General features: G+C 31.2%; 1 protein-coding gene across 1 annotated transcript; it reads left to right on the forward strand.

The window, feature by feature from the left end:
* The first annotated feature begins 10,660 nt into the window (after positions 1 to 10,660).
* Positions 10,661 to 11,260, forward strand: LOC142235656 (uncharacterized). The gene has a single exon (XM_075306917.1). The coding sequence runs from the start codon at positions 10,661 to 10,663 to the stop codon at positions 11,258 to 11,260; it is 600 nt and encodes a 199-aa protein (XP_075163032.1).
* The last annotated feature ends 1,555 nt before the right edge of the window (positions 11,261 to 12,815 follow it).

The following is a 12,815-nucleotide window of genomic DNA, read 5'->3' on the forward strand; positions in this document are numbered from 1 at the left end:
TCAATGCGATATTATCTGTTTCACAACGCCTTAACAATGGACAATTGCTGGACCAACGTAAATGTTCACTCAGAATATTGACATCGGATTTCCAGGCGTATATTTCCACACTACAGAAATAACACTTTACATTATCAGCGTTACCACAATAAAAAAAATCCATACATAGCTAACTCCTTATAATTAGGATACTCTTTCGCCCAGGTGTCGAAAGATTTTAGTCGATCTTCTTCTTGACTAAAAAGGGGGAGCACCCGTTGATTCACACATCTTATCTTTAACACGAAAAACTTTTTTATGATATGCTTCCATCAACATCTCAGGGCAGTCTCTCTACTTCTTCCTGCTCCTCTAATCTTCCGTCTGCTGTATCGTCCAAAGAGCCATTCCAGGGTAGCCGGTCGTCCACATCTTGGGTCATCAGGACATCAAACAAAGCTTCGTCGAAGACTTCTCCATTGCTCATAGTAAGTCGTTAGTCAAATCAACAATTTATATAGATTGATTCAAATCACCTTCGAATGATTTCATTTTTAATTTGACGTTTCTTCGTATACTGCCAAGGACTTTATGTTTCTTCAACAAAAATTGTGGCTATATATATGCGATTCTATTTCTGGAGAATGCTAGTACCTACTTGTTTCCTGCGCATATTTTCTTTCATCATACAAAGGGATACATTTCACTTGATAATTTGATAAATTCGATAATCAGCGGAACTAAAGACTCTATTAACTACATTGCCATAACGGCGTTTCTAACTGTTTTCTGTCTATTCTCACGAACACAAAAAAGGATAGATTGCCGGCAACCGTTATGAAAAATTTCAAATATCTCAATTTGTACATAAAAAGGTAAGCAGGTGCATAGTCCATTTTACAAACACTCTCAATTTTAATCCACGACTACAACAGGCACGACGAGAACAGTTTTCAGAGGTTTGCTGATAACCATCAAAAAGGTCACTTCACTGACAACCGCTACTTCAATTTTCCTTCCACGACAACAACAACTCAATGGATTTTTTTTTCCTTTAACAATTGTAGCTTATTGAACAAAAATATTTATATGTGATATACTATTTTTGTACCAATCATCCTAGAAATCCCCCCAGAAATGAAAAGCAAATTTATTGTTTTAATATTTTTATTTATTAATAATTTATTATATATAATTTAAATAGTAAATATATTTTTAGCAATTTTTAACTTATTTTTTATAATTTTTTTCTCATTCATTATATCCTCCAGGGATTGACAGCTATTTCCTTCCCCTCGTTTCTGAATCACAGTCTCATATTTTTCCAACAAACGTAAGCGTTTACCTACCCCTTCATTATACTCATTCAAAATGTTTTCAAAACAACGGTTGAATTGATCCTCCACATTGTTTGACTTTCTTTTCAACGCTAATATATGCAACAGGTGTTCTACTTCTTGTCCCCACTCCACAAAAGAATCCTTCTCTGAAAACATGTGATCAAAATTTGTTGACTCTTCAATGGCTGGAATCATGTCATCTGCTGATCTAAGCCGCTCAAATAAAATGTATATCGGCCATACTTTCATTTTGATTTTCTATTGAAGACGGAACTAAATGTACTGGGTTTGACTCGTAGAAAATTAACTAATCGACTGTATAAACTTTGTAAAGGCTTATTAATATTTATAGAAGAGGATATAAGAGTTTGGCTGTTGGGAAAAGTGTGTGGAGTTTTCTGATCGCCTAGTATTGAACAATCGTTGAAACCTAGATTTTGTGTTTGTTTATGTATCATAGAAGAATGGGTAGGGAAAAGAGATAAGTGATTCGCTGTTGAGAATGGTATTGATTTGTTCAGCATTCTAAAATGGGAGACAGAGTGACCGTCTGAGATTCTGAAGAAATGCATGTGCATGTATCGTGAAGATGAGATAGGGATGGGGAGAGATAAGATTTAGGCTGTTGGGAAAATTTGTGTTATTCGATTTGACTTCTTGGTTGGCTGTGTGGAGTTTTCTGATCGCCAAGTATTGAACAATCGCTGAAACCTAGATTTGGTGTTTGTTTATGTGTCATAGAAAAAGGGGTAGGGTGAAGAGATAAGTGTTTCACTGTTGAGAATGCTATTGATTTGTTTAGCATTCTAAAATCAGAGGCAGAGTGTCTGTTCATGGGCCTTTTTTTTAATGGGCTTTCTATGATAGGTCGCAAGGTCATTCAAAAAATCTTCGGACTGAGAAATGAAAACGAATATTTGTGTTATTCGTTTTCATTTCTTGATTGGCTGTGTGGAGTTTTCTGATCGCCTGGGATTGAACAATCGCTTATAAAAGCCATATGCTCTCTGGAATTATACCACAGTTCAGAAAACGTAATTGAATTAGAATAAATAAATAAATAAATAAATAAATAAATATGTCCGGTGCTATAGATGTCGTGTCCATTTTCAATGAAAAAAATTTAAAACGTATCCTACATATTAAGGATATGGTTACACATAAGGACTATTCTATTGAAGGATGCTATAGGACAACTACAAAGTGAGTATGGGGATTCTATAGTGCTGCGTTTGGTGGATGATCAAATCTTATATTTACCTAAAAGATTTAACAGCCTGGATGATGATGCAATTCAACGTATAGATTCTGGAGAATTTTCTGTTTCAAAAGTGTCTATTTCAGACGATAAGGAGAATCCAATTAGCAGATTGGAGTTGAAACAGTGTTTGTCCTCCGATCCATTTTACGCACCATATTAATTATTAAAAGAAAAAAATGAAAATTTGAAATAAAGAATGAAATTCGAAACAAAACCATTGTGTTTTTTTCTTGTCAATTTTTAGAATTTGTCATAGGGTTTGAGAAACAACAAACATGCAATAGAAATCACATTTCATAATGTATTGCTTATAGAATATTTTGAGTGTTTTGAAAACCACAAGTGTCCAAACAAAAAATTATCTCAAATGCATCGAATTTCCATTCACTACAATGGAATTCTAAAATTTTCAGATTTTCAAAGAGTGTCCAAAAGAAATTCATAGGGACAGTTTCAATTCGACGTTCGTCTTGGCAACATTAAAAGAAAAAAACAAAAATATGTCCTTACCACCATCGCAAATCATAATCAGTGATGATGAGGATGAGCGATTTGATCTAGATAGCCTAACTAGCGTGGAAGTGGAAGTTGAAGAGGTAGAGGTAGATATTCCGGAGGGTCAAGACTTCCTCACAGACACATCAATAGAAGATGAAGTGGAAGAAGTAAATATTCCGGAGGGTCAGCATTTCCTCACAGAGACATCAATGGAAGACGACTTATCGGCTAATATTATCATTTCTTTGGAGGATGACTTGTGGATAGGTGCAACATATTTCAAATATGATATGCACCCTGTAAATCATATCAGAATGGAGGAAGAAATGCTTCATTTAGAAAATGTATATTATAATAGAAAAAAAAATTAATTATTAAGTATCAGAAAAAATAAATAAATAAAAACATTTTAAATATCATATCTGTTTCTTCTCATTTATTTGGAATTGGTTCGAATTTGGGTAGATTAGAAAAAAATACATTAAATTTCCATTCACTACAATGGAATTCGAAAATTTATGAATTTTCAGTTTTTCAAAGAGTGTCCAAAAGAAACTCATAGGGACAGTTTCAATTCAAACTTCATCAACTCAACATCACGAGAAAAAAATGGCCTTACCACCATCCCAAATTATATTCAGCGATGATGAGGATGAAAACGTAAATCTGAATGATCGAATCCTAAACAACAGGCAAGTGGAAGAACAGAATATACCGGAGGGCCAACATTTCCTCAGTGAAATATCATTGGATGACTTAATGAGGATTGCAGATAATGACATGGACCCGGAAAGTCATAGGGAAATGTTGGAAGATTTACTCTATTTACATCCTGATGCAAAAATTTTAAAAATAATTTAAGTTTAAACAAAGTAATATAAAATAAAATAACATTTTAATATCATATATGTTTCTTCTCATTTATTTGGAATTAGTTTGAATTTGGGTGGACAAGAACAAGAAAAAATTATAAAACTAAATAATCCCACCGCAGTATACATACTAAAGCATATGGGTTACTGTTGTGAATAATTTTCATTTTTTATTGCCTTACTAATCATGTCATCTATACAATCATGCCATTCTATATATCTTAATAGTTTAAATAGGTTACTTACAACACAATTAAATTTCCTATTTTCATGTATAGGACAATGGGTATAATAATTTCTCATATTTGGGAAAACAGTTCTATATTCTAGATTTACAACATTTGTACTTAGATATTTTTCAAGGAACTCTTTTTTAATTTTTCCAAAGACAAACACATACTTATAACTATTTAAGGGTGCTAAGACCTCGCCGACTTCAGTGTAATTTACTTCGCCATCTTTCCAATCTAAGCCAGTAATAAATTTCTTATAATATGCATTTTTCCGTTTGGCCTCCTTGACAAGTTCCCTCCTATCGAAAGGAGGTTTGAATAAAAAATAGTTTGGTACAACGGAACCGCCTTGCATATACGCCAATTCCATTATATATATGCAATCATTATTTCCAAAACAATGTTGAAAGTCCACCAATACAAAATCTGGTTTATGAAAATTGACCATGATGAGAAGTACAACCGACAATTTTACGAAGCCAACTAAATATAAAAAAGTCTCATCTTGCTTTTATATTTAGAAAATGTGGCTGTTAACTATAAAGTTTACAGTTCAGAACTTTAGATTAATTGATAATTATATTCGATATTGGAATACATGTAAAATTTATGAATTGAAACACAGATAAATTTTATTTTATTTACATTTATTTATTTATTTTTTGTTTAGAAACATTGTTTAGTTTTGTATTTCTTCATAAATAATTTCCTCTATAGATTCATAAAATTTCTCTATATATATAAATAATTTAAATATATTATTTACAGCACACTTGAATTTCCTATCTTTATGCATAGGGCAATGTGTATAGTAGCTTCTCATATTTTGGAAAATCGTTCTATACTCTAGATTTACAATATTTGTATTTAAATATTTTTGAAGGAATTCTTTCTTTATTTGTCCAAACACAAACACATACTTATAACTATTTAGTGGTTCTAAGGCATCGCCAACTTCAGTGTAATTTATATCACCATCTTTCCAATCTAAGCCGTGAACATATTTTTTACAATATGTGTTTTTCCGTTTACCCTCCTTGACTAGTTCTCTGTTATCGAAAGGGGGTTTGAATAGGAAATAGGTGGGTACGACAGAATAGCCTCGCATGTACGCCAATTCTTTTATATATATGCTGTCATCATTCCCATGACAGTATTGAAAGTCCACCAATACAAAATCCGGTACATACATGATTCGAAGTATAACGGACAATATTTCGTAGCCAACTAAATCTAGGAAAGTCTCATCTTGCATTTATATTCACATAACAGAGAACATTAAACATTATTTAGTTTTTTTTGTGGTACAATTTGGAGTAAAAATTGTAAACATAAATGACCGCAATTGAATGCATTAAACCTTTGCACTCGTTGATAATTATATTTGATATTGGGACCTAAATAAACCAATATTTCTGTCAAAGTATTCAATTTCTTTGTGGTTTTTATAATATGCTACCAATGAGTTCCAGATCCTATACTTGAGTGTAAGTTTACTACACCACATTCTTTTGTTTGACATTTTTTCGGAAGATTATCTCGCATAAAGACTCCTCGAAAATGTGGTATAAATTCTTTCCCAAATATTTGGATGTCTATATCTGTCAGCGGTCTGTTAGGTAGCTTAGATATTAGTTTTTTGTATCCGTATTATTTAGGGTAATACCCATACCACTTTTATATGGTTTAAGATAAAGTCCTTTACCCATAGCAATTGACTCCATACTTTTGTTGTGACGCATACTCTCTTCTAGTTGCTTTTTAGCATCTTTAGCAGTGTTAATTGTTCTTGCTATCGATGATACACCCGAAGATATTGCACCCAAGGCACCTAGTGCTGTTATAATAGGAACCAATGGTAGAAAACCGCCAATTTTAGGAACATTAATAACTCTTGGAATGACGACATGTGACTTTTTTCCTTTGAATGATGAATTAATAACTTTCCGAGCGATTTTTATTGCAGAGTTAATATCAACAGGTTTTTGCTTCTTTAGTAGTGTGTTGGCTTTTTTAATTGTTGAATTGAAAATTGTACGTCCGCATGCTTTTTTCTTCCTCATACCCATACCAAGTTTTAGTTTTGCTTTCATTGCGTTGGAGACTAAATAAGCATGTAATTTTTCACCCCAAGTACTTTCGTTAGCTTTTACTCTCTCCCACGCCCTCTCTAAGAGTTCCTTATCTGCTTTGTGGCGTTTTTCAATATCTGAGCTTCGTGAATAATCTATATCATGAATTTTACAGGCTGCATCCACAGCATTTATCCCTTTATCACCCCTTTTCAATCTTTTATCGAGTTTTGTTCCTGGTCCACAAAATTGATATCCGGGTAAATGTAGCTCAATGGGTAAGGCGTTGATTAAATTGTTTACGAATCCTCTTCCTTGTATGGATCGTTTGCGATTGACTTGTCTCTTCCGAAATACAAACATATATATGCTCTCAACTAAAAAATAAACACATAAATTTATTTGGTCAGTTTAATAATAAATTAGTCGTCAATATGCGTTTACTTAAACAGGATACAAGTATTTCTGTTCGTGATCTAGATTTTACGCAAGCGAAACCTAATAAATCGAAACATGGTTCATTGTTACCCGATTCCATTCGATGTCTAATTGTGGGCCCATCAAATTGCGGAAAAACTAATGTTATGATAAGCCTTATAGAAAGTGAAAATGGGCTAACATTTGAAAATATATATTTGTATTCAAAATCCTTATATCAACTCAAATATGAATACCTGAGAAGACTTATTGAGCCTATAAGTGGTATGGGATACTTCATATATAACAACAACGACGATGTTATACCGCCACATGAAGCAAAACGAAACTCTATAATGATATTTGATGATGTCGCATGCGATAAACAGAATAATATTCGTGATTATTTCTCTATAGGTCGTCACAAAAATGTAGACTCATTTTACTTATGTCAAACTTACAGTCGCATACCAAAATATTTGATACGGGATAATGCAAACATAATTGTTGTTTTTAAGCAAGATGAAACGAATATGAAACATATATTTAATGGCCATGTGGGTAGCGATATGTCATATAAAATGTTTGTGGATATATGCCGTGAATGTTGGAGGGATAGGTATGGTTTTATGGTTATAAGCAAAGACGATGAAATCGCTGATGGAAGATATAGAAAAGGTTTTGACATATTTATTACACCTTAGTAGTATATGTCTTTCCACTGTATGCAGACGTCTACTTACACCCCTACTCATCTGCAACCGATTTGAAATTATTTTAAGGACGGTTCTGTACTTATCTAAGCAGTTCGAAAGCCATACGAAAGCGATTCGGAAGAAGCATTAGCATTATCGGTTTAAAATAATTCAAAAGATTTCTATTGGTGATACAATATGAATGAAAAAATATTGAAAGAATTAATAAAATCTCGAAAAATTTTGAGAAAAAAATTTCAAAGCATAAAATTAGGAGAAGACGACGCTTCACATAAACTGGAAAATATATTCAAGCCTTTAACAGATCCATTGAATAATTTAATGAAATTAAAAAATGAGAAAATGAAACAGCGAAATAAAGAACTTCCTACTTTTAAGTTTGAAAGTAGCACACCAATAAAGACCGAACCTCCAAAATCAAATTATGATAAACACTCTCAAAAAACTATAAATTCTACACTGAAGTCTCAAAGTGATGAAGACAGCGACAATAAAGAAAATTCAGAAAATTATTTTTCACAATTGGAAGATGATAATTTCTATACTATTAATTTAACTAAACTTTTTAATGATCAAACCCTCGATACTGTATATGGACCATATAAAGACGAAAATGGAGTGTGGAAATTGGGAAACAGTCCTATTGACATTAGCGACGATAAGATTGTTGTTGGGAATCAATCGTGGGCAAATACGCCAGGCTTGTTTGAATTAATTACCCATAAACAGCCACAAAAGTATGATTCACTGGAATTGGACATATACAATAAAATTCTTTTATGAACTATGATTCTGTTGGTCAAATACGAGGGAACAAAGGATATAAATATAAAAAGATTATCGAGAAACTTTTTGGTGACACTTACACTGGTAAAGGTTTAATGAGCCTAAATTTAAATAAACCAAACTATATATATTGGGATGATCCGAATGAATTAGTTGAACGCTTAAAACTTCTTATTGCATCTCAACAAGCTGGCCATTCAAATCATAACAATGAAATAATATCTATAATTGAAGAATTAAGGGAAGCCAATATAATATTCTGATAATTGTCAATTGCATTCAATTGAGATATGAGCGTCGATAAGTTTGGTCACTTTTCAAATTCTAGTGAGTTGAAAAGATATGTTCCGAAAATAGTTGGTATTGCTAATTGGTATGCATAATAACATCGATTTCCAAAATAAAAAGATTAAAAACGTGGGGGTACCGGTGGAAAGTGCAGACGCAGTCAACAAAAATTACTTACAAAAACAAATCGAAATCTCACGTGAATTACTAAAAAAAAGATTTAAATATTGAAGTCAATACAATACATCAAGAAATATCGCAGTTAAAAACTATTATCAAGGATATATTTACAGTCCTGTCGGATATGCGAATAACATCTCAAGTTCGTTAATCAATTTTAATTACAAAGTTACAATGACCAAAAGAGGAATAGTACAAGAGATACACACTCAAGACCGGAAAAAATTTCCCCGTCGGAGATATATAGTGAAAGGAATTGATGACTTTTGGCAGGCTGATTTGGTTGAAATGAGAACTTATTCATCTTTAAATGGAGGATATAAATATATTTTAACCGTCATCGATACATTTTCATAATACGCATGGGCAGAACCAACTAAAACTAAGAATGCATATGATGTTTCCAAAGCATTTAGAAAAATACTGAATAAAGGTCGAATACCTAAAAATCTACAAACAGACGATGGTAAAGAATTTTTTAATAAAGAGTTTAAAAGTCTTACGCAAAAGTACTCAATAAACCACTACTCCACATTTAGTGTGATGAAAGCATCCATCGTAGAACGCTTTAATCGTACACTAAAAAATGGTATGTTTAAAGAGTTCTCATACAACGGTTCCTATAAGTGGATTGACATTTTATCAAATTTAGTTAATCAATATAATCGGAAAATACACAGAACAATAAAAATGGCTCCTATTGATGTCAATAAAAATAATGAGGATTATTTTTTGTAAACTGCTTACAATCATCTTAAAGTATATAAACCCTCAAACTTCCACGTTGGTGACTATGTTCGCATAAGTAAATATAAAAATATATTTGAAAAAGGATACGCACCTAATTTCAGTACGGAAATTTTTCGAATAAGTTCTATCCAAAACACTAATCCTACCACATATCTATTGGAAGATTATCAAGGTAATCCAATAAAAGGAGGTTTCTATAGAGAAGAAATTCTGCGAACGCGACACCCTGATGTTTACCTCGTTGAAAAAATTCTAAAAACAAAAGGTCAACAAGCATATGTTAAATGGTTAGGGTTTTCTAATGACCACAATTCGTGGATTAATAAGAATGAAATTTTATGATGTGTATTTAGTAATATAAAATAAATAAAGAAGATTGAAACTTAATTTTGTTTTTCATTCTAAAGCAAGTTTTCATAATGTCAATTATATTAGCCCTAAGCGGAAGATCGTCGGTGCTCATAACCAATTATTTCCCACCCATACAACTTAATGATGAATATGAATGTGCTTTAGTTGATTTTCATTCAAATAATTCGATTCCAAATATTGACTATGATAATAATCTTTTCCACATTGGTGGTGATTGCATTGAAATTCCGGTGGGATCTTATGAACTGGAGGATATTGTTAAATTTTTAAAACATGAATATGTAAAGAAAAATATCAACAAAATATTAGAGATTGAGGCTAATAATAATACACTTCAAATTGAAATATATTCCTCCCACGACATTGTTGATTTTAATAAAGATCGTTCTATTGGCGCGCTATTTGGCTTCAACAATCGAGTTTTGCTACCTAATGCACGACATAAATCACATCAATCAGTGAACATAATGAAAGTGAATGCCATCCAAGTCCAATGTAATATAATCACAGGGTCATATATGAATAACACACCGTCGCATATAATACATGAGTTTGCTATGAATGTCTCTCCAGGATATCAAATGGATGAGATACCCAGGAATTTAATCTATTTACCTGTGAATGTCAAGGAAATAAGTTGTCTAAAAGTTTGGATTGTGGATCAAGAAAGGCGTACAATAAATTTTCGGGGTGAAGAGATTACTTTACGATTTCATCTAAAACCGAAAGCGAAATGATTATCTATAATAAATATTACAATAAAATAGGTAATGATTCCATTCCGGAACGAGCAGCCAAGCTAATTACACAAAATATACTGTCCCCATCTATAAAACGTAAATTAACTAAAGAAAATAAACTATTCCTAAAATCTTTAAAACTACACCTTAAGAAAAATGTCTGAAATATTAAGCGTTGCAGAAAAACCATTTTCTGATGAAAGCATTATTAAGAAGGATTATCATAGTTATATGCCATATATACAGTCATATAAAAATAATGATGAAATTAGAATAACAATCCAAAATCAAGATCTCTATGTCTTACCATCTGAAAGTTATATCTACATAGAAGGCTTCATAACGCTGATGGATGGTATAGCAACACCAAATGCTAGACTGCGAAATAATTGTGTAGCACATATGTTTGATGAGATTCGTTATGAAATCAATGGGGTTGAAATTGATAGAACACGTTATTTAGGAATGGCGAGTACTATAAAAAATTATATATCTCTCAATGAATTGGATTCGAATATGATGCTGAATGCAGGATGGAGTAAACACAATGACATGGAAAACGCGTCATTTAATTTTTATGTTCCGTTAAAATTATTGTTGGGCTTCGCAGAGGACTTAAATAAAATCGTGTTAAACTGTATACATGACTTAATTTTGTTGCGCAGTTCAAATGATCATATTGTTTGCTTTTCCACAAAGCCTGAAGAAATGGTCAAACTAACGATACAGAATATAACATGGAGAATACCACACTGAAAAAACAGTGAACCCTTTTCCATTGCAAAATGAACTAAACTGTAGTAATATTGACCATGATTTAGCCCTTAAGATTTTTTTCAACTTGTCTAGTTTATAATTCTCTTAAATTTTAGTTAATCTATAACATTGTATTTTAGTTCGTTTTTACAACACCATAAGATTTATATACCCCTACCACGTTAAAAAGTCAGTATTATTTTGGTTTACCTGCTTATTTTTTTGGGAAACCCGATAATAAAAAGTGGTTAACAGTCTCCTTAAAATGTCGACGACTAAACTATTTTTAAATCAATCATTCTACAGTATAGAGAAATTAAACAATCAAAGGAACAACAACCCGTTTTACTACTATGAAAATTTTCATACATTAAAATTCAACTTTCTTTAAGCACAAGTACTTTATTATAAAAACTTATGATGAAAGTTCTTAATACAATGTTTTTGTGAATAAACATTATGACCACGTGGAACAAGAAAGTAGTTTATTTTAACTCGCTGTTTGGACATTTTGACTTTTCCTTAGTTTTTTATTCATCGTTAGTATATTCACATATCTTGCTGAAAAAAATGGAAGGAATAATGAAAATTGTTAAAAATTAACATGTAATAAAATATAATTTTTAATTTCTTTAAATTAGCTTGTGACTTACCATATTTGGGGGCATTTTATTAAATGGTGTAAGGAATTCAACTTTTCTTAGATAAACGTACCTTATATAGTTTGTACCTAAAACAATTAGAGAAATAATGAATTAAGTAATATATTAACTCATAAAACTGTGTTGTTATCGATGTGAAGGACATAATACAATAAATATTCTTGTCAAAAGAAAGCCAAAGTTTTAACATAAAACTTACCAATTCTCTATTAAATTGTACGCTAGGTTAAAAAGTTATCGAAATTCATTTGGGGATACTCTGAAATTAAATATTTATTTTTTACATTAAATAGAAAACATTAAATTGGTTTCCAAAAAATCTAAATAAAGAAATAATATGCATAAAAAAACTAAATATTCTGGTTAAAAGAATGTTAAAGAAAGCTTACCAATTCATACAAATGTTTCCAAATTGTTATTCTGAAATTAAATATTTGTTTTTACAATAAAAATATTTAATTGGTTTCCAAAAATATTTGATTAATGTAATACAAAAATAAGGTATTAAAAACCTGTAATTTTGATAATAAAAAGGTCATAAAAATTTAAATATAAATCTAGTGAAAAGAAAGCCAATTTTTAGAATAAAACTTACCACTTCTCTATTAAATTATACGCTGAGGAGAAATATAAAAATATGTCTGAATCCATCTTGGGGTTGCTCTGAAATTACATATTTTTTTACAACAAAGAAAAACATTAAACTAGTTTCAAAATAATAATAATAATAATGAGCAAATAATGATATAAATAAAAAATATCCTTTTTAAAAGAAAACCACATTTTAAAAAGAATACTTACCAATTTATGATTAAACTATATGCTGAGGTGTAACAAAAATTTTCCAAAAATATTTGCTTAATGTAATACTAAAATAAGGTATTAAAAACCTG

This window comes from Haematobia irritans, chromosome 4 (assembly GCF_050003625.1).
Source record: "Haematobia irritans isolate KBUSLIRL chromosome 4, ASM5000362v1, whole genome shotgun sequence".
Taxonomy (NCBI): Eukaryota; Metazoa; Arthropoda; class Insecta; order Diptera; family Muscidae; genus Haematobia; species Haematobia irritans.

Bases quoted from the DNA above. Each gene is read 5' to 3' on its own strand.
- LOC142235656 (XM_075306917.1), top strand. From the start codon at position 10,661: ATGTCTGAAATATTAAGCGTTGCAGAAAAACCATTTTCTGATGAAAGC.